This window comes from Mesoplodon mirus, assembly GCF_964341445.2.
Source record: "Mesoplodon mirus genome assembly, chromosome: 5".
Taxonomy (NCBI): domain Eukaryota; kingdom Metazoa; phylum Chordata; class Mammalia; order Artiodactyla; family Ziphiidae; genus Mesoplodon; species Mesoplodon mirus.
The window spans coordinates 93,379,873-93,405,030 of record NC_138980.1 but is presented as its reverse complement, the minus strand read 5'-3'; the positions used below and the strand labels follow the sequence as shown (position 1 = coordinate 93,405,030).

Below are 25,158 nucleotides of genomic sequence, written 5' to 3'. Positions count from 1 at the left end.
TTTAACTTTAACCCCCCTCCTATTTATTTTCTATCTTAGAGCCTGAGTGGTCTTTCTAAAAGATCTGAATCATGTCATTTATATGCTTAAAAATCTTTCATGGCTCCTTATCACCTTTTGGGTGCAACCTCCTCTCCTTCACATGGCTTTCAAGACCCTTGGTAATGTGACCTAGTGGCCTTGTCCTCCTCCCACCCCTCTTCTTTCAAGGAGCCATTTATTACTCTCCCCTGATCTCTTAGTAAACTCCCTGAGTGCTCTTACAAGACACCATCTTACTTTATTGTAATTTCTTCTAATCAGAACCTCTTGTTAGATTGGAAGCTCATTGCTCTCAGAAATTACCTGTTTACCATCCTGTCCCTAGTGCCTAATTACGACATAGAATATTAAATGCTTAATAAATAAGATTCGTGAATGAATGAGTGAGGGAATGAAAAGCAATTTGATTTATGATTTTAATTATGTTTTAGAGGAAGCTCGTGAAAGTGACTGGGATGGTATCATTGCTTGCCATCAAGGTAAGCTATCTTGCTCAACCTGGAACTATCAAAGATCTACAATAGGTGCTTACTTTCTCAAGCCAAAAGAGCTGAAGAAAGATGACATAACTGCAACAGTAAGTGAACTTGTTTTTAAGGGCATTTTCTCCTGTAAAACTGTCTTGTGGTTATCTTATTATACTCAAGTTTATTAATGATAATATTCATTGAAAGAACAAAGAACATAGTTTATTTTAACATTTTGAAATTTTTTCCTAATAGTGTTAAGTTTTCCAGCTTGGAGAGAATTATTTTAAGTTTAAGTTAAGTTTTGCTTAATTAGATGTTGTATATTGGTTATTTAAATTTTCTGATTAATATAGGATTACTCAGGATACACTTTGAGGGGGATTTCAGCATTTATCAATATACTTTCATACCTGAATTATGTTGAGTATATAGTACTATATTTGATGAATGTGAATCTTAAGGTTTCTTCCTTCCTTTTCTTTCTTTCAGTGTAAGGAGTAAGATTCAGCTAAATCTTTAATTAGTTAAAGATGTAGAAGTTATTTAAATCCTTGATTTCTTATATTTGTCTGATTGAGTACTGTCTTAAGCCTTTTTTTTTTTTTTTTTTTTGCGGTATGCGGGCCTCTCACTGTTGTGGCCTCCCCCGCTGCGGAGCACAGGCTCCGGACGCGCAGGCCCAGCGGCCATGGCTCACGGGCCCAGCCGCTCCGCGGCATATGGGATCCTCCCAGATCGGGGCACGAACCCGTATCCCCTGCATCGGCAGGCGGACTCTCAACCACTGCGCCACCAGGGAGGCCCTAAGCCTTTTTTAAATATGGTTTTTAAATGCCACTGTTACCTTACAACTTCTTACTCTATTAAAATTTTATTTTGTTTTCTTTTGATAATAATGTAAGTCTTCTATTGGGTTCAGGTTTTAAGGTATAAAGAAATGATGTCAAATTTGGTTTGCAGAATTTTTGCCTCTGCTTTTTCAAAAAAAGTTTTACTGATACATAATTCACACCATAAAATTCACTCATTTTAAGTGTACAATTTAATGGGTTTTAGTGTATTCATAGAGTTGTGCAGTTATCACCAAAATCTAATCAGTCTAATTTTAGAGCATTCTCATCACCTCAGAAAGAAACCCTGCACCCATTAGCAATAAGCTCCATCCTCTCACTTTTCCCCTTCGCCATCTTCCCAACCTAGGCAACCACAACCTACTTTCTGTCTATAGATTTGCCTGTTCTGGGCATTTCACACGGATAGAATCATACAATATATGGTCTCTGTGACTGGCTTCTTTCAGTTAGCATTTTTAAGGTTAATGTTTTTAAGGTTCATCCATGTTGTAGCATGTATCAATACTTTATTCCTTTTATTGCTGAATAATATTTCATTTTCAACTTTTGAAATTTTGTTTAGCCATTGATAATTGATAGACATTTGTGTTGTTTCTAGTTTTTGACTATTATAAATAATGCTTCTGTGGACATCAGTGCACAAGTTTTTGTGTGGACATATGTTTTTGTTTCTCTATATTTACATCTAGGAGTGGAATTGTTAGGTCATAATGGAACTAATGTTTTTGAGGAACTGCCAACCTGTTTTCCAAAGTGGCTGCACAAGTTTATATTCCCACCAGCAATGTATAAGGATTCCAATTTCTGTATGTCCTAGCCAACACTTGTGCTTATCTGTTCTTTTGATTATTGCTGTCCTAGTGTGTATGAAGTAGTATATCACTGTGGTTTCTGATTTTCATTTCCCCAATGACTTAACAATGTTGAGCATCTTTTCATGTGCTTATTGGCCATTTCTACATCTTTGGAGAAATGTCTATTCAAATTCTTTGCCATTGTTTAATAGGGTTATTTATCTTTTTCCCCTTGAGTTGAAATAGCTCTTTATATATTCTGGATACAGGTCCCTTATCACATATGTCATTTGCAAATATTTTCTCCCATTCTGTGGGGTGTCATTTCCTTTTCATGTTGGTGTCATTTCAGCTTAAGGGGTTTTAATTTTGAAGTCCAACCTTTTTTTTTTTTCCTTGTGGTTTTTTGAAAAATATTGCCTAACTCAAGGCTATGAAAAATTTACTCCTGTGATTTCATCTGAGAGTTTCATAATGTTAGCTCTTAAATTTAGATCTGTAATCCTTTTTGAGTTAATTTTTGTGTATGATGTCATGTAGGCATCCAAGTTCATTCTTTACATTTGGATATCTAGTTATGTCAGCATCATTTGCCCAAAACACTGTTCTTTCCCCATTGAACGGCCTGGGTACCCTTGCCAAAAATTGTTTGACATGAATGTGAGGGGTTTCTTCTGGATTCTCAGTTTTCTTTAATTGTTCTGTATGTCTTTTTTTATGCCAGTACCACACTGTCTTGATTATGGTACCTTTCTAGTAAGTTTTTTGAAATCAGGATGATTGAATCTTCCAAGTTCTTTTTTCAAGATTGCTTTGGCTATTCTGGTCTATTGCATTTCCATATGAATTTTAGCATCAGCTTGCCAATTTTTGCAAAGAAGGCAGTTAGGATTTTGATAGGGATCTTGTTGATTCCACACCTCAGTTTGAGGAGTGTTAACCATTGTAATATTACTCCTGGTCCATAAACATGGGATGTCTTTCCACTTAATTAGATTTTTAATTTCTGTTAGCAGTGTTTTGTAGTTGTCAGTATACAAGCCTCATACTTCTTTGGGTAATTTTTCCTAGAATTGTATTCTTTTCAATACTGTTATAAATAGAATTCTTTCCTTAATTTCATTTCGGATTGTTCATTGCTAATGTATGGAAATATAATTGATTTTTGCACATTGATCTTGTGTCTTTTACAACCTTGCTGAACTTATCTATTAGCTCTATTAGTTAGATGCCTCTGCTTTTGAAAATGCATATTTAAAGTATAACCACATTTGATCCTATTTTGTACAAATTTTTTTTGTCAGTATGTATGCTCTGTTCTCCATAGTACAAAAATCCACTCTTAAGCTTTTTTTTGTTTCTTTTTGTTTGTTTGTTTCTTTGTTTTTGCGATACGCGGGCCTCTCACTGTTGTGGCCTCTCCCGTTGCGGAGCACAGGCTCCGGACGCGCAGGCTCAGCGGCCATGGCTCACGGGCCCAGCCGCTCCGCGGCATGTGGGATCTTCCCCGACCGGGGCACGAACCCGTGTCTCCTGCATCGGCAGGCGGACTCTCAACCACTGCACCACCAGGGAAGCCCCTCACTCTTAAGCTTTTATCTCTAAGCCATAGAGAGTCTATCTTAAACTTCTTAAGTTTACCTGCAAAGTTTTGAGTAGCTATTGTAATAGTAGTGGTAATAATAATTACAGCTGACATTTTTTGTGTGCTTACTTTGTTCTAGGCTCTCTGCTTAGCACATATCAATATTATTTTATATTATTTTCACAACAGTCCTATGATATGGAGTATTGTTAGCCTCTTTTTATAGGCAGTAAAACTGAGGCTGAGGCTTACTGTAATGAGTAATATGCCTGAGATCATTAAAACTAGTAAATGGAAGAGCTGGGATTTGAACCTAGGACCACTCCTTCCAGAACCTATGTTCTTAACTCATAGCCTGTAATGATCACTCATAAAACTGTGTGTGTGTGTGTATACACACACACACACACACACACACACACACAATGATACTTAACTGGTGCTGGGTTGGAGTCAGCTATCTGGAACAAAGCCAGGAGCCCATAAGTAGTAAACCAGTAAGTATTTATCAGAGAACCCATGTACTAGAGTATAATTTGTCAATCAGAGGTAACCTTCTTAGCTTATTCATTTTTGCTTTGCTTATGCTGTCTTCAACAATAGGTTAGAATGAATAAATAAGTAAAAGGAGACTTCCAGAAGCAGTCCCATTAACAACAATAAATCCTATTAAAATAAATGCAAGTTCCAGAAAGTACAGCAGTCCCCCCTTATCCATGGTTTCATTTTCCATGGTTTCAGTTATCTGCAGTCAACTTTGATCTGAAAATATTAAATAGAAAATTCCAGAAGTACACAATTTATAAGTTTTAAATTGCATGCCATCTGAGTAGCACTGTCCCTCTCTGTCGTGAATCATCTTTTTATCTAACGTGTCCATGCTCTATACACTACCTGCCCATTAGTACAGGAAAAAACATAGTATATGTAGGGTTTCGTGCTATCTACTGTTTCAGGCATCCACTGGGGGTCTTGGAACATATTCCCTGCAGATAAGGGGGACTACTATATAGCAGGGCCATCAGGGACCATTATTGTATGTTATAGCCTAGTATCTTTATTAGTTCCTGAGAGCATAAATATATAACTTAGCATAAACATTTATGAGTTGTTCAGAATAGGTAAAATTATGTTAGTGTTCTATTTGAGAAGATAGAATGCTTTATAAGGTTAGTCCATAATTTCCTATCTAAAACTTTTTCTAAGTAATAAGCTACAATTGTCTAGAAAAATATAGATGTAAGTGGAGCATACTTCTGTGGATGCTGTGTAAAGATATATTGACTCAGTGGTGTATCAATCTTATGCTGCTTTGCACAGTTAAATATCCTCTGTTGAATATTTTCCTTTAGGTCTTAGAAGTCATCTATTTCTTTAGGCATAAATTCAACAGTCTTTTGAATTAACTCTTGGGTGGGTGACGTCTGACTGATGCAGTGGCAATGAAGGATTTCTCTGAGCATGACCCACCACATAGCCAGTCTCATGTTTTTAACAGAAAAAAAGACATCTTTTTAATATAATATTGCTACTTTAAGTATTAAAATATGAGTTTATTTTACAGAAACTGCTTATAAACTAAGTGTTTTCCATGCAGTATCTCATGTATTTCCTTCCTAATATGTTGTAATTAAAATATTTTGGGCTTTTTCATTGGACATCCCAACTGATATGGTTCCAGTTTTATATTTGCTATAAAAGCAATTACAAAAGTAAGGTAATGAGAAATTAGGCAATGGAGTGCTTTGACTTTAGTACCATTGTGAATAAATTAAAAATTGAAGACCAGTTGATATACCATTCTCCTGAGTGAATTTCAATTGAGTTAACTTTGGTTATGTTTTGCTGTCTTGGAAGTATGGATTTCCCCATACTTCTTAGAGAATGGAGATAGAATCAAACAGATATTTCTAATACACCCAAATATAATTACATTATGTTTAAGAAAATTAACAAAGCAATTCATTTATCATTTTTTTAAATGAGATAATTAGTAGATTAAAAAAAATACTTTGGAAACCATAAAGTACAATAAAAATGTTAGCTATTTTCTGTGTCATTGTGTTAATTTTTTTTCCTTTAAGGCAGCAGATATAACTTCTTGTGGAAACTTTGCTGTGATTGGTCTCTCATCAGGAAATGTAGATGTATATAACATGCAGTCGGGTATACACCGAGGAAGTTTTGGCAAGGATCAAGGTATTGAATTTATTTTTCTTTTTCTTATTTTTTTAAAAAGTAATATAGATAGATAAAAGGCTAATAACTGTCGCTGGCACTTATTAAATTCTTGAGTGCCAGTCATTTTGCTAAAGTTGTATATGGGTTATCATCAGCCGTATGTGGCAGATACTGCCATTATATCTATTTGAAACACCATGTTGAAATAAAGAGAATGAAGTCATAGTTGTATTAGGGGAAAGTGGATATTATAGAAATTAAAGGTTCTTTTTTTCTTCTCCTTGCATTAATTAAGCAGAAAATCTTAACTATTTTTTTAAACCTTCATGGCATCAACCTGATGGATTTTGTTATTACTCAAGTGGTATAATAATCTTCTCTCTGCTCCCTAAAATCCATATTAATTTAAAGATTTTAGGGGCATTAAATAGTGGGGACTTAGATATTTAAATAAAGGAATCACTGTTTATGTAGTGTTCAGAGAGTCAGTTGCAATTCTTATTTCTTTCTTCTTTTAACATATGCTTTAAAGCCCATAAAGGATCTGTTAGAGGTGTTGCAGTGGATGGATTAAACCAGTTGACAATTACAACTGGTAGTGAAGGAGTACTCAAGTTCTGGAACTTTAAAAACAAAGTTTTAATTCATTCTGTGAGCCTTGATTCATCTCCAAATATGATGCTGCTACATAGAGACAGGTAAAGTTTTTCTTTTAATGATAATGGACTTTCTTCTTGATGTTTTTAGTTCTTAATTTAAGTACAGTAGACCTTTGAACAACACAGGTTTGAACTGTGCAGGTGCACTTATACACAACTTTCTTTCACTAAGTACTCACTGTAGCACTACATGATCCACTGTTGGTTGAGTCCACAGATGCAGAACCATGGACATGGAGGGCCAACTGTAAAGTTAATATCTTTTTTTAAAAAATTTATTTTTGGCTGCATTGGGTCTTCGTTGCTGCACACAGGCTTTTTCTAGTTGCGGCAAGCTGGGGCTACTCTTCGTTTCAGTGCGTGGGCTTCTCAGTGTGGTGGCTTCTTTTGTTGCGGAGCAGGGGCTCTAGATGCATGGGCATCAGTAGTTGTGGCTCGCGGGCTCTAGAGTGCAGGCTCAGTAGTTGTGGCGCACAGGCTTAGTTGCTCCATGGCATGTGGGATATTCCCAGACCAGGGATGGAACCCGTGTCCCCTGCGTTGGCAGGCAGATTCTTAACTACTGTGCCACCAGGGAAGTCCCCCAGCTGTAAAGTTATGTGCAGATTTTTGTCTGCAGAGGGGTGGCGCCCTAACCCTCATGTAAAGTGGTCAACTATAGGTAATTTACCAAGTGGGAAAAACCAGACTTTTCATATAAAAGGACAGCATTTTGCTTAATTTCTCCCAAAGTATACTTGATTAACAAAATTTAAATGACAGAGATTTTAGTTCAAGGGTTTTGTTTGTTTGTTTGTTCATTAAAACTGTTGCATTTATCTTGCTAGTGGCATTCTGGGACTCGCCTTGGATGACTTCTCCATTACTGTTTTGGACATAGAAACTAGGAAGATTGTCAGAGAGTTTTCTGGACACCAAGGCCAAATAAATGACATGGTAAAACAAACTTTAGATGTTTAAATAAAACTTGATTCATTTCTATTTCTGTTTAGGTTTAAAAAGTTCAAATAATTGAAACTTATCTTTTAATAGCATTAAACTCATCATATGAGGAGATGTTCAAAATAAATAATTAGGAGACTAATTTTCAAAAAAGATTTTTAAGGAAAATTTAGAATTAAAAGAAGTTTAATATTTTAATATTTCTCAGGAAGTTAATGCCATTAAAGTATAAATCCCAGAGTTGATTTTTTTCTCTTTAAACAAGGCCAGAATATACTTTGGAGAGTGAATCATTGAAACATAAGTGTATCATTTTTGACTTAATACTAAACTAAGCTGAGAGAACTCATTTCTGTTTTTCTACATTCATAATGAATTAATAGGAGACCTGGAATATCTGATTCTTGGTTCATTCTAGTTTAGTGTTATTTCTACAGTTTATATATCTTAACTTCAAAAGAGTTTAATAAAAATGTGTTTTAACTTACTATTATGTTGTTATAGTGAGAAATATGGTAATAAGTACTCGTTGAAAAAATGTAAGTTGAAGACTTTGCATCAACTGCAGATACCTTTATTTACTTGAAACAGAAAAAATAAAATAAAATAAAATCCTACATAGTGACACTCCCAACAGCTACTTTTACTTATCAGTTCTCACACCAAAAATCTGAATTTGCAATGTTTATCCCCATTTCCTTAAAAATCAGGGGTGGGGGGTTAATGGTCGGGCAATTGTGTTATTCTGCAGATAAGAGATTGGCAGAACTACCCATCAACAGAATTTGTTGTGACAGCATCTATAGAAATGGTGGGAGTGGAGTAATTTTGATGAAATTGCATTTTTGAAAACATCTGTCAATGCCATCTTGCCCTTCCTATTTCTTTCCTTTTCAAACTTTACTTTCGAGTTATATGTCTGGAGTTTCCCCTAGTCAATAACAAATTACTCCTGTTCCGTTAAACCTATGAGCATTTATACATGACTTCACCTATCAAAGTCATTTTCCTATACTTTATTATCTGCACTTTCCTTCTGTAAATTGAGTTCTCTGCACCTTAAGGTTTGAGTTTCCACAGTATCATCACAGCCCCATGACCAAGTTGGAGTTCACTTATCCCACTCTTATTTGTTAATATGGATGGTCATAATCCCTATGGTGTGTTTACACTCCTGGATGAACAATCTACTACCATTATAAACATTAAAGTTTTTCCTTTTGGGTCTTCTTTTACATTTGACTTGGTTTAAGCTCATGTGCTGCAGGCAGAGAGCTATTATTTTTCCATTTTTATCTACAGAGAAGATATAACTTCTTCATGGTGGCATAAGTAGTTTATTATTTAAATTTATTTTGAAAATCTGATTTTTGTGGTTTTAATTTATACTTTGGAAATAAAACATCATTAAGGAAGAAAACACTTTTAACTGAATCTATAAGTACAAGCAGAAGGACTTCTTTAGTAACTTCACTATATTAAGAGAATTTGCATTCTTCAAAATCATTCTTAGAAAGCCATTCTAATATATAGAACCTTTTCAAGGAAATGGAGCTTTTGTTGCTTTCACAGATACTTTATTATTGAAATTAGGCTCACAAAATATTTCTAATAGAATGTTCTCAGAACAGCAGTTTTATGTTAAAAACAATTAGTAGTCAAACAGTTTGTTAACTGTCTATAAATATAGGAGATTATGGAGTAGAAATTGAAAATTGGGTGAAACTGTTCATTTTTAAAACTTTTTATAATTCATGTAAAAGCTTAGTCCTTAGCTGTGTCCAAATAGGTGGTATATAAGATGGTATTTTATGTAATAAGATGTAAGTTTTATACTTCAAACATTTTTTAATGAAGCATGCATTATCTTTTCATTTCTTGTATTCTTTAAGCTGTTAAATATAGACACAAACATACATACAGAAATACATACATATACATACACACACATATATTTATATATGCATTCTTTTTTTTTTTTTTTTTAATTTAAAGGCTTTCAGTCCTGATGGTCGTTGGTTAATAAGTGCTTCAATGGATTGCTCTATTAGAACTTGGGACCTTCCATCTGGGTGGTGAGTTTTTAAATCTCTAACCTTATCAGAGGTTTTCTCAGTCATTGTCATTACATGTGACTTTTACCTGTTGTTAATGGATTATGTACTTTTTGAATGTGAATATGTTTGGGGATTTTTCTAACCTGACTATATTTTATCCTTGGAGTGTTTTTGATCTCAAACAGCAGAGATTAGTGCCATAAAAGATAATAGAAAAATCCAACCTCTCAGGTTCTCTATTCCTGCAAAATTGAGATATAGAAGTGAGTTGCATAAACCTTAAGAAAGCACACTTGGCCTTTTTGATACTCCAAAGTAGAGACCATACTTTAGGAATACAAACTTTTATTTTGAGTATTTTTTTGTTTTTATTGTTGTTGTTGTTGATACTGAATTTAGTTAAGAGATCAGAACACTTTGCTTTGTGTGTATTATATATTTTCTGTCTCTAACATAATTCTTGACAAAAGACATTTAGATACCTTAAAGTAATGAAAACGTGTGTTTTAAGATTTGGGTAAAACCCAACAGTGTTCAGAAATCTGTCATAGATTGAAACTTGCTACTAAAACAGCACTTGAAGAAAAAACATTAATTCTGTTCAGTAATTTGAGAGAGAGAGTACTTTGTTGTTAAAAATTATGTAGGAATAGATACAATTTGAAATCATATCACTTAACATAGAATTGCCTAGATTGAGTTTGAAAGGAGTGATGGGAAAAGAAACATACCATAAGGAAAGAGATACATGAGAAAGATGAGAAGGAAGCTAGTGCTTTTCAATCTTTTGAAATATTCCTAAACTAAGTTTTGTCCAATTCTACTCCTCTTCTTTCTCAGGAATTAGATAAGCTCATACCTGAAAGCAATTTGACCTTTAGAAAGGAAAAACCCTGATGTACTTATTTCCCTTTAAGTTTGATAAAGGAATGAGGCAGAGCTGTCTATACAGCATACATACTGGATTTGGAAATATGCACAGCAAGAGTGTCACTAATGGGTCCAACTCTAATAACTAGGGAATTTGGTCCACAGGTGTGTCTCTTTTGTACTTAAAATAGAGTAAAGCAAAATATAATTAGTTGCCTGTGTCCTTCAGCTTCAAAATGTTCACCTCAAGTTGGTACTTTCTTAATTAAAAAAAAAAAAACTTTTCTAAAGGTACCATTAGAAATATTGATTAGTCTTTTGCTTCTTGGACTTTTGCTTCTGTCTAAAAGTGAACACTATAATTTGAATGACTTTACAGTAGGAAAGTTGTACAGAAAATAGAGTTGACACAATGCCCTTTTCATTTTCCTTTTTAGTAGTTTAAGTTCACGTTAGATGGGAGAGACAGGTTAATGTTCAGTAGTACTACATTGGCAAAATATTTTTTTTAAGTGGTAAGGTTTTTATGGAATGGAAGAATTAGGATCTGAAAGTAGCGTTCAAAGCCTTTGACTCAGTCTTTGACTCAGCATTAGCCTTTTTTGCTGAATTTCTTATTTTAGTAAAAAGATGGACAGATTCAAATCTGATAGATTTTCAACTCTGGTATCTTATTTTTCGGTGAACACAGGCGATTTTAAGTGAATACAGAAGCATTAAGCTGGGAGAAACACCAGAGCAAGAAGTGAGTCACATAGGGATTGTTAAAAGAAAATATAATGATTGGACCAAAGTGTATTTTTAATAAAGAAAAAACTACTTTTTTGGTTAAGATTTGAAGTGGAGCAAATGAGAAAGGTTGAAAAGCAGTATCATAAAACTGCTGCTGCCTAACTGCAGCCAAGCTAACATTTACCATGAGCTGCTAGGCACTTTATATGCTTTTATTTTTCATCTTTTCTCATATCCTATTAGGTATAGGTACTGTTTTTTAGTCCTCTTTTACAGATGAGGAAACAGAGGCTCAGAGAGAATTTAAGTGATTTGCCCAAGGCAACATAGTTTGTTAATGAGATTTTGCTGTAATAAGCATAGGGGAAAGACACTTCCCAATAGTTGTGATATCAGCCTTGCCTGGGTTGTGTCATATGTTCTAAGGATGATTTGGTTTTCTTGATGTAGAAGATAGTAAGGAAGTAAGGATCAGTATTTCATCATACAACCATAGGTAACTGTTGGGGTTTTTTGTTTTTGTTTTAATATTTATTTTTTTATTTTGTCTGTGCTGGGTCGTAGTTGCAGCACACGGGATCTTCACTGAGGCATATGGACTTCTTAGTTGCGGCATGCAGACTCTTAGTTGCAGCATGCATGCAGGATCTAGTTCCCCGACCAGGGATCGAACCCAGGCCCCCTGCATGGGGAACACAGTGTCTTACCCACTGGACCACCAGGGAAGTCCTCTGTTGGGTTTTTTGATTTCTCCTATTTTTTTTAAACATAATTAGTATGGCAACCTTTGGAGAGTCCTAGTTTTTTCTTCAGTAAGCAGTTTTATCATTTACATAACATGTTAAATATGTAAAGAATGAATATACTCATTATGAAGGCTAAAAAGTGATACATATGAGTAAACCTTTGGTGTGTGTGGTAACATACAGATGTATCCATCTGGAATTGTGCCTATCTAAAACAAATTGCAGGGACTTACTTGGTGGTGCAGTGATTAAGAGTCCACCTGCCAATGCAGGGGACACGGGTTTGAACCCTGGTCCAGGAAGATACCACATGCCGTGGAACAGCTAAGCCCACGCACCACAACTGCTGAGCCTGTGCTGTGGAGCCCGTGAGCCACAACTACTGGCTCACGCCCCACAGCTACTGAAGCCCGTGTGCCTAGAGCCCATGCTCCACAACAAGAGAAGCCACAGCAATGAGAAGCCTGCGCACAGCAACAAAGAGTAGCCCCCGCTTGCCGCAACTAGAGAAAGCCTGCATGCAGCAACGAAGACCCAATGCAGCCAAAAAAATAAATTATTAAAACAAATTGCATAGGTACTGAACTGTTTACTGTAAAGGTTTTTTTGTTTAAGTGCTGAAAATTTTCTTGTGTTTGTAGGATTCTCAGAGAAGCAGAGTTGAAATTTTTTTTAATTTCTTTTTTTTTAATTTATTTATTTTTTTATTATTTTATTTTGATAAAATACCGCTTTAGCACAGGCTTAGCAGTTGTGGTGCATGGGCTTAGTTGCTCTGTGGCATGTGGGATCTTCCTGGATCAGGGATTGAAACCCGTGTCCCCTGCATTGGCAGGCAGATTCTTAACCCCTGCACTACCAGGGAAGTCCCCAGAGTTGAAATTTTTTATCCCTGAAATTAATCTGTCATCCCCTACCACTACTACCTGTAACTTCTGGTTGCTTTTAATCTCCTAGAAGTTTAGGTTGAACTCTTTTGGGAGTGAGAAAAATATAAAATTAAATAGTTTTAATAGAATTTTGCATTTTTTTTCTGTCTCATCCCACTGACCTTGCTTTCTGAGGAGCATTACATGACAATAATTGGAGTAGAACATTGTTTTGCATTTCTCACTGAGGCAAAACTATCCCTTTATTCTATTCATTAAAGTTTCCTTTGTAAGGTGATTCCATCACTTTGGAGATTGAACATCTAGACATTCTCTGCATTTGTTTAGAATATAATCAGAAGTGGGTTAATGTTACCTCTGTTTATGAGGAGCTCTGTACTTGAAAATCTGATCCCTTAAAATGGGAATTTTTTTTCAGTTTTTCTCTCAAAAAACATAATTTACCTGAGACTTCATTTTGTAGGATTAGCAGGAGACTATATGGTAGTTAGGTTTGGGATTAAGCCTGTAGACTTAAGCTTTATGAACTAATTTGGCCATGTAAAATATGCTATGGATGTGGAAACGACCTTCCTCAGTTTGATGCTTTTACATAATGGAAGGCCAGCCTACCCACACACAACAGCTGTGGAAGTCACATTGCACAAAGAATTTGCCAAAGCAATTATAGTATCAAGTAAAATAAATGTGCTCAAGCAGTAGATTTCTCTTTTAAACAGATAGATTCTGAACCATGTTAGGGAGTTTCACCCCTCACACACTTACACTTGTAGTGAACAAATATTAAGACAAAGAAGAAATGGTAAGATCTGAAATTGCTGAGTTTAGGTTTAATCATCAGTGTACATGGAGATAAAGTTTCTGCTCTAGGTTGTTTGCATTAAATGAATTAACAAATAATTTTACAGTCTCTGGTATATAATAAGTGTTTAGCAAACGTCCTTCTCCCCAATTCCTTTGATTCCCAAGAGCAGCTGTTCTTGTGAGTTTCCACAGAAGGGTTGAGCAGCCAGATTATTACTCACCTTTTTTCCCCATAAGTGAAAATTAAACATCAGTCATTGTCCTGAGCACACTTTGGTTTGTTTGTAGTGCTCCAAAATTTAGTCTTGTCCTTCTACCTTGCATTCATTAGTTAAGTTTCACATTGTTAATCACTATGTGCACACATTGAGAGAGATTTTATCATGGATAAGTCATTTAATGCTTCCACTGGAAAGTCTTCATTTTGAGCTGCTCAGAGTGTGCTTCATGAATCACCAGTGTAGGCATCTTTTGGGTGTGTGTGCTATCAAACTGTTGTACCTTTAGTTTCCGTAATGGTTTTACTGAGCTTATAGTGATTAAGTGTGCAGACTGCTTGGTGACAGATATGGCTCAGTTACTTTCTACCTTGAGCAAGTTTTTAAATCTTAACTGGGCCTCATTTTTCTACTGTGTATAGTTAGGACGGATCTGCCTCATAGGGTTGTGAGGATTAAATTAGTAGGCACAAGTGCTCAGGATACTTCCTAGCATGGAGCACTAAAAGAAAGTGTCAACCTGTCATTTGCTTTCTTGAAATAATTTGGTTTATTTAATGTAGATTCTGAGCTTCAGTCATCTTGCCATGCCTTCTCATGGATAATGTATTGGCTTCAGTGAGTAGTTTTTAAAACAGCCCTGATTAAAACCAGTATACTCCTCTTAAAGATACAAGGTATTCACACTCTTAACCAGCCTAAGAAGCCTCTTCTGCAAGATGCCAATGTGTTAGGCCTTTCTTTTGCTCCTTAAATTCACCTCGTTAAACTTCCTGCTTACACCATCCTAGTTCAAATCTTCACTGCTTGTTAGATGACTACTACCATAATCTCACTGTTCTTTCTGTTCAGATATATTCTGCATTCTGCTAGCAGAAAGTGAAGATTGCAGCACTATCTGCTCAAAAGCCTGTAGTGACCTTCCATTTATTAAAAGACAAAAATAAACTCAGATGTTTGGTATTCAAGACTGCACTCCTCGCTAGACACTGTTTTCCCTCACCTTGTCCTCCACATTTCCCTCACCCAGAAGATGCTTTCTTTACCATCAACATCCATTGAATTCCTGTCCATTTGTAAGGCTCACCTCACACACTGTTTTCTGAGAAGCTGTTCTGAGTCGTCTTCTTGAGTGTGATTGCTCCCTTTTCCTCCCCAATTTCAACCCCTGCTCACAGCTTTTTGAAGCTGTGAGACTAGTTTCTATAAGCTGCTTTATGGTTATGCTCTATAGACTGAATTTTCATGTTTCATAGATAGCATGGTTACCTATTTGAAAAACAGAATTGCTCAAATTTTTTTTCTACTACCATTCTCTTATTATTTATAACGATTTTATTACTTTCTTCTATTGCCTACACCTTTTATTATTTTCACTGAAATAACAAATACAGGAGAGTACTGATAATCTATTTTAAATGTGTGACATCTTTAGAATTGTTTCCAAGTCTGCCAAAATGGCATTCCAGAAAAACAGCGTTTCCTCCTGTATTCTCCCTGTTGTTGAAACTCTTTCTCCAGTTAACTGGTCTATTTAGTGCTCTGCTCTGGATCTTTCTCATTAAGGAGATTATTTTCACATAGTAACTTAGTTAACAAAGCTCTTTGTTAGTGATGACTTTCTGGTGTTGGTGATTTAAAAAAGAAAAAATTTCTGCATCTCTTACCCTTTGTTTTTTTAGCAAAAATGTATTTTGTGAATTATATCCTTTTTGGTAGAGGTCAAATATTTTAACATCTTGATTCTTTCTATAGCCTTATAGACAGCTTTTTGTTGGACTCAGCTCCTCTTAATGTTACTATGTCCCCTACTGGAGACTTTCTGGCCACTTCCCATGTAGACCACCTTGGAATTTATCTATGGTAAGTCCTTGTATACAGTTCTCTTTGGGGTAAGAAGGAAAAGGAAGATGATATTGTCAGACAATCATAGTTTCTAACATTGCCCTTTAGGGTTTTTTTTAACTTATAAAATGGAAATGTCACATAGTTCACCCTAGGTCTATGACTAAGTCAACATCTGCTTGATAATTTAGATAGCTTTGCTCAAGTGTGTATTCTAAACCACATGATTGATTTTTATCTGTTATACTATTTGGCTTTTATTTGCGGAAAGGATAAGTGAGTTTAAAAATCTTAGAAAAGGGATATCCCCAGCCAGGCTGGTCTTCCTGCCACGGCCTCAATACCCCTTTATGACCTTGGCTAGTCACTTCTCAACTTTAGACTCCTTTATCTATAAAATAAGGCATAAGTGTGGGCAGAATGCTTTCTAAGATTCATTTTAGTTGCATAACTTTTCATAGCCATGTACAGATCTTTATGGTGGTCTTCTAATGGTGATGAACATAGAAGAGTTCAAAATAAATGATCCATTATCTGGGTTTAGAAAATTTTTCGTTTGTTTTCTGAGTTTAGATGCCTAATTCTTTTAACTCTTATTATTGAGGAAGAGGGAAAAATGAATTCCTTTTCTAATTACAAGATTTTCTAATTGGCTTTTTAGGATATGAAAGTAAATTCACTATATAATAGAAATAGATTCTGCCCATCTTAATAAGCAAAATGGAGTATCTTCTGGAATCTTTGAGGCTTGAACAATCAAGACAAGAGAAGAATGGTAGCTGTGGTACCTCAGCAGCAAGAGCATATAGTTCAGCTATTAACTCAGAATCTGATATTTCCAATTTTTATTTTCCATTCCAGATTCATTATGTTTGGGAGACAGAATCTGATTAGCCCACTTTGGGACAGGTATCCACATCTTGATTAGTCATCCAAGGCCATGGTGCAGGGTCAGGTAGCACTTAGAGGACCATTCTAGAAAGGAGAAATCCATGACTGTTCAGCAACCCCCCAAGAATCTGATCAGCATATTCTCTCTCTGACTTAATTCTCTCAGTCCATCTTTACTTCATTTATAATTTCTTTATATGAAGGTTGCCATTTGTCAAAGCAATATAAATATATGGATGTTAGGTTACCTTATAAAAGTATTAGCCATTACTGATCTCTCAAATAAATATTGGGTTGGCCAAAAAGTGCCTTCAGTTTTTATGTAAAAATAAAAGACACATTTTTCATTTTTTACCAGGAACTTTAATGAACAATGTATTCACCCTTTTGTTCCACTACCTTCTGCCATTTTTCAGGCAGCTTCCTAATTCCACCTTCCCAAAGCTTTTTATCTTTTTGAGCAAAGAATTGTTCCAGGTGCCTTTTCAGTCTTTCAAGGAATTGAAATTTTTTCCATGAAGAGAATTTTGTAAAGACCGAAATAAATGGAACTCCAAAGGTGCATTGTCTGGTGAATACGGCAGATGAATCAGAACTTCTCAGCCAAGCTGTAACAGTTTTTGCTGGTCATCAAAGAAACAAATGCGGTCTTGCATTATCCTGATGGAAGATTATGTGCTTTCTGTTGACTAATTCTGGATGCTTTTCGTCGAGTGCTGCTTTCAGTTGGTCTAACTGGGAGCAGTACTTGTTGGAATTAATTGTTTGGTTTCCTGGAAGGAGCTCATAATAGAGGACTCCCTTCCATTCCCACCATATATACAACATCACCTTTGGATGAAGACCGGCCTTTGGTGTGGTTGGTGGTGGTTCATTTCACTTGCCCCACGATCTCTTCCGTTCCACATTATTGTACACTTCCACTTTTCATCGCCCGTCACAATTTGTTTTAAAAACGGAATGCTTTTAAAATGTTTTATGTTTAAGTAGAGAATCGCATGCGGAAATACGATCAAGGTTTTTTTCGCTTCACTTACATGGAACAGAAACATCAAAGCAATTAACATAACCAAGCTGGTGAAAATGATTTTCAACGCTTGATTTGGACATTTTGAGTATGTTGGCCATCTCCTGCTTAGTATAACGTTGACTGTCCTCAATTAATGTCTCTATTTGATCGCTATCAACTTTAACTGGTCCACCTGACAGTGGGGCATCGTCCAGCAAGAAATCTCCAGCACAGAACTTCGCAAACCACTTTTGACACGTTCTATCAGTCAAGGCACCTTCTCCATACACTGTGCAAATCTTTTTTTGCATTTTGGTTGCATTTTTACCTTTCTTGAAATAATAAAGCATAATATGCCAAAAATGTTGCTTTTTTTCTTCCATTTTCAATATTAAAATGGCTACACGAAAATTCACCAATTTGCTAAGTCTTTTTTTAAATGCACGCTGATATGACAGCTGTCACATACAATCTAACAAAATTGTTTCCAATGAAGCTGAAGACAACTAAGTGTTTCTAGAGCCATCTTAGGGGAGAAAACGAACGAAGCTTTTGGCCACCCCAATAGTTTTTTGTGCTACATTAGAAATAAAGACTCCATTAATAATGTGTATGCACATCTTTCTTGTGATGACATCTATGATATGAATCAGCATGTTCAAATTAATACTGTTTTTGAGATCTTTTTTTAACTTACAAGTGATCAGAATTTATAGCCAAGTTCAAGATTGTGGAGATTATTACCAGTAATTGAAGTTTCCCTGAACATATTTTTATGTTTTACAATATTGCTTATGTTTTTGTTTCTCAGGTCCAATATTTCCCTGTATTCAGTTGTTTCATTACGGCCACTTCCCACAGATTATGTTCCTTCAGTAGTGATGCTTCCTGGTACTTGTCAAACCCAAGGTAATCACAAAATAGTAAAGTAGTTTTTGAAGTGTAATATAATAAACCTAACGTGCAGGATATTGCTACTGAAGGCAAAATTTAATGCATTCAATCAAAGTATTTTTTAGCTTATATGAAATATTTTGAATGACTTCATGAATTTATGCAAAGGTATAATTGATGTGGTATTGATATCAAATAGTATACCAGTGGAGAAATGTTTTGAGTCTGGTGATGGGAACTGTAGTTAATATGAGAAAATAAGATGAATTAAATAAATAGAAAGATTTTACAAGGCTATATTGAGTGAACATGTTATGAAATACTAATGGAACTAATTTGCTTTTATATGATAAAAATCTCATTCAGCATTAATTTGTTTTACCTGAAAATTTTTTGTTTTAAGATGTAGAATTATCAGAAGAAACCATAGAACCAAGTGATGAAATGATAGAGTATGACTCCCCAGAACAGTTGAATGAGCAGCTGGTGACTCTGTCACTCCTTCCTGAATCCCGGTGGAAAAATCTTCTTAATCTTGATGTTATTAAGGTAATACTATAGTACACTTAATATTGGCCCCTAAAGACACATTCCAAAAGTATTTTCTTTAGTAGAGATAGCTTCCCTTACTTTGAGGGCTTTAGGAGGAGCAGGTGGTGCCTAAGGTAGTAAAGAGAATACCATTTGGTTAAATGCTGTTTAATCTAGTATGATTATCGCAAGATTTTCTCTCTATATATATATCAACTTTGAGGGCAATCAAGGACCTTTGGATATAGCAAAAGTATAGCCTGCAACTACAGAGCTATTAGAAATTGGATGTTTTAAGCCCAGCCTAATAAATTACTTTTTTAACTTCTGAAATAAGAAAAAAAAATTGCCATAATGTGTGATGTTTCTATTCCTAGACATTTTGGGGATTAGAATACTTTCACTGGTCTTTTTAAAAGTAAGCTTCAGTCACCCTTTATCATACCACACCCTGCTCTGACAGCTATAAGAAGATTTGCTGTTGGGTTCAGGCACATAATTTAATATGAACTAGGTACTGGGTAGTGTCCTGAGACAGCAGTGGAAAAAAACTTAGGCCCTTTGTCCTTGAGGAGTTTACAATTTTACATTAAAAATGGACAATTATGGCATAAATTAATTTTTTAAAAGCATGTTTCATGACCCCTATTTGTGAGTAGCAAAAGCAATTGAAAGGTATAGACTAGAGTAGAAAATTTCAGAGACTATCCTCTGATAATTAGGGTAAGTATTGTTTTATGAAATGCATACAGTCACCAGAGGTTATGTGTGTACTAAGTCACATTAAGGGCTGGCATTAAAAGAAGTGTAAGGAACACTGACATAACTATGACAAGGTGCAGCAAGTATTTTTGTAACTAATAACAACATAAGAAAAGTTGTGTGTGTCTTGGGTAAGAAAAGAGAGAGGTTTTCACATGTTAATTTGACTCACAGAATTTAAAAGTGCTTCTTTTTACTTGCTCACTTTTTGAAAGATTGGGCATCAGCATAAACGTATGTTGTCCAGGCACATAATTATGAAATCTCTCCATTATGTTGTCTAGTTTGTCAACCGTAAAGGGACTACTTTATGGAATAGCTTTAAAAGCAATACATTAAAAAGTACAAGTGGGTGAGTGTAAAGGGAGCAATTAGAGTAATGTCCAATTAATTGAGCTAAATTTGGGGGCCACTTTGCTTCTTGCTCAGATATAGTTTGTTCTGCATAAAAACATACAGAAACCTGAGTGAATGCTTTTTATGAAAGAAATATGCTAACACCTTCAATATTTTTCTTTCCTTCTGAATGAAAGAGGTTAGAATTTTTATTTTTGTCCTGTGGGTAACTTTTCTACTTTCGGTTTTCTTTATGAAATTAGGTGATCTCCACAGCCCTGTGGAACTTCTCCAAAGCCCTTTGTTTTTATTTACAACTCAGTGACCGTCTGCCTTCTAACTCAAGAACAATGAGTTAGAAGAGTAACTGTGACTTTTACTACACTTTCTACCACCACAAAGAAGGGCTGTGCTTTCATTGCTAGTGGCAGTGCTTTGTCTGGCTTTCATGTAACAACTTTCTTTTATGCTGTGCCTCCAGGAGGCCACAAGTATCCCTGGCTTTCTTTCAAAAAGCAACTCCCCAGGGTTCCTAAAGAATGGAAGAGGAATAGTGTAAGGTAAAATTGTGCGACTCCTTTATTAGGCAGTTTACCATATGCTCCTGAGATAGTGATCTGTAACAATGTAGTCACCAAAACTGAATTCTGTCAGTGGGAATTCCAAGGGAGGTTTTCATGATAGAATTTTGCTAACACTTGAAATATTTTATAAATGAGCAACAGTATTCTCTTTTTAAAAGCACAAAGTACTAAGGAAAAATAAAAATTCCAACAAAATAGAAGAATGAGGGCCATGCTTCACATAAAAATTTCACCAAATTACTTCTAATGGTGGAGTCTAACTCTGGCTCCAAATTTCTTTTGGAGAAAAGATATTTGAAAAACTGTTGAGCATTTATGTAAATTTTGCTTTCTAGCCCATTTTGCAGAAAAGGTGGTATTTCAGTATAAAAGAAGTTCAAAATTACTTGTTACTTTTTCACGTAAATATTCATGTTTCAGGAAAATGCGCTGTTTTTGCCTTAGAGCTTCTCCTGAACCCTGTCATTTTCCTTCTGCCTTATCAGCAAGAATACTGGAGGTTTGCACTGGGAATCCCAGTTTACGGATATCTGTGGTTTTGGTTGGTTGGGATTTTATTTTAGCATCCTAGTCTGAAAAAGTTTCATTCCTTTCTTTACTTTTTGGACTTTTTAAAAATTAAGTGGGAATTAAATACTTAATTACTTACTAGTCTTTTTTCCTTTTCTCATTTTCTCTTAATTAGAAAAAGAATAAACCAAAGGAACCACCGAAAGTACCCAAATCAGCACCGTTTTTTATTCCAACAGTTCCTGGCCTTGTACCCAGATATGCTGCACCTGAACAAAATAGTGATCCTCAACAGGTAAGAAGCAAATTGGAGGGAGCATTCTAAGTATATGGGGTGCGTATTTTGTGTTTTACATTTGTAGTTTTAACCAAGACCCAGTTTTACAGATACAGAGTAAATTACTGATAGCTTTTAATTATAAACTATAAATTTTTTGTTACATTTATGGTTTTTGAATAATGTGTTTTTGTTTTTGTTTAAGTCTAAAGTGGTAAATCTTGGAATTTTGGCTCAAAAATCAGATTTCTGCTTGAAACTTGAGGAAGGACTGGTAAATAATAAATGTAAGTTAAATTATAAAATATTGTACCAAGTATTTCAGTTTATTTTACTTTATATGAAGAGAATTGAGTGAAATATTAGATTTCTCAGTAGCTGAAAGTAAAAACCAGAAGGACTGAAATTTTGGTTTTAATCTTAAGTAGTTTTAGCTTTGTGTTATACTAAATGAGTGACACTAAACTCAGATGATATTGAGATTATAATAATCTTTTGAGAACCTTTCATTCTTTATGGAAAATTGGATTTTTTTTTTGCTTTTGTTTTTACTTACAAATACAGTTTGCAATACAGTTTGCAATACAGCAGAGACTTTTGTCTTAAATAATTTCAGATATTACCAAATTATCACATAAAAAGGTAATTTTAAAATTTATTGAGTGTTTTAATAGATTTAAACTTTGAAAGTTACAGACTATAGCTAATAATGATAGTAAGAGCTGTAAGCAATTAACAAAAATCACATTCTGTTTGACTTATCCTCTTGTTTTCTGATCCAAATGCTTTGTTTTCATACCACTGTCACTTGTGTGCACATTGGCAAAAGTCAAAGAATGGTACTGATGGCTAAAGAATAGCAGGATTAAACAGGGAGTAACCTGTTATATTTACGGGGGAACAAAGAAAAAAAGCACTACTATTTAATATATACTGAAGAACAGAAAATAAAACGTATTAGACTTTTGTCATTGGTGGTGTTCCTTTTCAGAAAGCTAAAAGCATAGTCATTGCCATTGTAATATCAAATACCTCGTATAAAAGTTGTAAGTGTATAGAATATGTTTTCGTAGGATGCTTATGAAACAAGAGTGCTTACTTCTAGGGAAAAGAAGTAGATTTGGGGTGGGTAAGATTAAGGTGGAGTCTTTCCCCACACACATTTCTGTAGTGTTAATGTTTCTTAATAATCATGTGGTATTTTTATAATTTTTATAACAATAGAAAGAAAAATAAATAAATTCCCTCACTTCATCTTGTTCCCAGTGGCAAATACTATTAATAACTTGGCGTATACCTCTATAGCCTTCTTACATTTGGATTTGTTCTGACTGATTCATGAGCATATTAAAATGTCTGTTGCTAGGTATTAATTAGATTTTAACAGCCTTAATAGGAAAAAAGCTTAAATTACTGAAAATGCAAAACAAAAATTAAGCCATAGGGCTTCCCTGGTGGTGCAGTTGTTGAGAGTCCGCCTGCCGATGCAGGGGACACGGATTCGTGCCCCGGTCCAGGAGGATCCTGCATGCTGCAGAGAGGCTGGGCCCGTGAGCCATGGCCGCTGAGCCTGCGCGTCCGGAGCCTGTGCTCCGCAACGGGAGAGGCCACAACAGTGAGAGGCCTGCGTACCAGGAAAAAAAAAAAGAAAAAAAATTAAGCCATAGAAGTAATTTCTTGTGCAATTTAAGTATATGTTGGGTTTGAAATGTAAACTAGTTTCCTAAAAGAAATGACTGTAGATGATAACTGGATTCTTATTAAAACTTAATGTAGATGAAGCTGCTCTTAACCTTCTGAAAGAATTAGGCCCGTCAGGAATTGAAACAGAGCTGCGAAGTTTGTCTCCGGATGGTGGTGGTTCTGTAGAAGTTATGAAGAGCTTCTTGAAAATGATCGGGATGATGTTGGACAAAAAGCGTGACTTTGAGTTAGCCCAGGCATACCTTGCGTTGTTTTTAAAGGTAAGTCTAATATATAAAACAGTACTTCGCAGCTTGCCCTCCTCTAGAGTAGTGCTGTCTGATAGAACTTGCTGCAAAGATGGAAATGTTCCATAGCCACACTTACCGTGTGTGGCTACTGAGCACTTGAATTGTGGCTAATGGACTGAGAAACTGAATTTTTCACTTTATAGAAATTTAGTTAATTTAAATAGCTTCCTGTGTCTAGTGACTACCATACTGGATGGCTGGATAGTGCAGCAGCTTGTAATTGTTTTTTGTTGGCTTTTGTTTTTTAACACAATTTTGACTCAACCCCCTGACTTTTGTGTGTCATCCATTTGATCAGTATACTAAACTTAACTTTTTAATGTAGTTACATTTTGGCAGGGTTTTTTTTAATGATCATGAAGAGACTCAGGTTTTATGTTTATTTTTTGTTTTGTTTTTTCTACTGTTGAAATCAAAATATTCTATCCTGGTTGAAGGAGTTTCAAATGATTTGACAATGACAGTTGCTTTTATGACTAATATAATAGAGAACTCATGTTTATCTCAGTAGTATAATGTATTGAAGGAGGTAGATGATGCTGATTTTCAGTAATAGCAGATAAGATTCTTCATTTATCCCATAAATATCTAAAACAACTTTTCAGTTGATCCAATTATTTTAAATTATTTGAAAAGTAGTATGTAGAATAAAAAAATAGAAATGCCATAAATTGTTTCTATATTCTTTCCCAAATTTACCTTCCTGAATATAAGTTTACTTAAATCTTTAGAAAATAAAGCAAAGGGCCCATAGGTCATTCATCAACAATGGGTTACTATGAAAGGAGAAACTTAAAAGAAGCACAGAAATACAGATTTAGTGTTAGAACTGGGACCTTGTTTCTGGATCTGTATCAGGACTGTCCTTATGTGGAGGAGAGTGATGACCACTTGAATTCTATTAAAAGAGTGACAGTACCATAAAGGAACTCATAATAGAGGAGAGGGAGATGGGAGATGGTAATAAACCAGCATTTAAGAAAAAAAATTAAGAATGGTACCTTCTGAGCTTCCTTGGTAAAACAGTTAAACCCAGAATAAACGAAATTTTAATTTTCTTAAATTAAATGTTCAACTATCGTTTTTCTTTTCAGTTACACCTTAAAATGCTTCCTTCAGAGCCAGTACTTCTAGAGGAAATGACTAAGTTGTCATCACAGTTGGAAGAAAACTGGATCCATTTACAATCACTCTTCAATCAAAGCATGTGTGTTTTAAATTACATTAAAAGTGCTTTGTTGTAAAAATAAACTTAGGTGACTAAATAAAGACTTTTATATTAAAGAGATCGAGTTTAACTTACAACCTTGTTATCCAAGTGTCAGTGTGAAAAGAAAATAAATGCCAGCACTACCAACTAATCCATCATTCTCCACTCTAAATGCTAAATACTTTCTTGAAATAAAATTATACCTATTTTTTGTTTTAAAGACATAAAGAATATTCTCAAATGATTTATTTTCTGAGTCTCTTCACATCAGTTACTTGGGTATGACTTCTTTTGAATTGTCATCACCAAGCTCATGTTTTTTGAATATTTGTAACATGAGGTATGCTGGGTGTTTAATGTAGAATATTGCTGAACTAAACTGAAAACCAATACATAAAACAGTTATGAAAATGCCTTCATGTTATAAGGTAAAAAGGCATGTTTCCTTCCTTGGTGGCCTTTGATGAAAAC

At 35.0% G+C, this 25,158-nt stretch overlaps 1 protein-coding gene across 2 annotated transcripts in view; it reads left to right on the top strand.

The window, feature by feature from the left end:
• WDR36 (WD repeat domain 36) overlaps positions 1-24,761 on the top strand; it is a 37,903-nt gene extending 13,142 nt beyond the window's left edge. For both annotated transcript variants that reach the window (XM_082623124.1, XM_082623123.1), the window contains exons 12-23: positions 474-619; positions 5,830-5,944; positions 6,459-6,624; positions 7,413-7,521; positions 9,523-9,602; positions 15,600-15,707; positions 18,401-18,498; positions 18,887-19,032; positions 21,382-21,501; positions 21,689-21,770; positions 23,260-23,447; positions 24,572-24,761. In XM_082623124.1, the coding sequence (XP_082479250.1) occupies positions 474-619; positions 5,830-5,944; positions 6,459-6,624; positions 7,413-7,521; positions 9,523-9,602; positions 15,600-15,707; positions 18,401-18,498; positions 18,887-19,032; positions 21,382-21,501; positions 21,689-21,770; positions 23,260-23,447; positions 24,572-24,721 (1,508 nt within the window). In that variant the 3' untranslated portion in view covers positions 24,722-24,761. The remainder of the gene's footprint in view (positions 1-473; positions 620-5,829; positions 5,945-6,458; positions 6,625-7,412; positions 7,522-9,522; positions 9,603-15,599; positions 15,708-18,400; positions 18,499-18,886; positions 19,033-21,381; positions 21,502-21,688; positions 21,771-23,259; positions 23,448-24,571) is intronic.
• Positions 24,762-25,158: the final 397 nt, after the last annotated feature.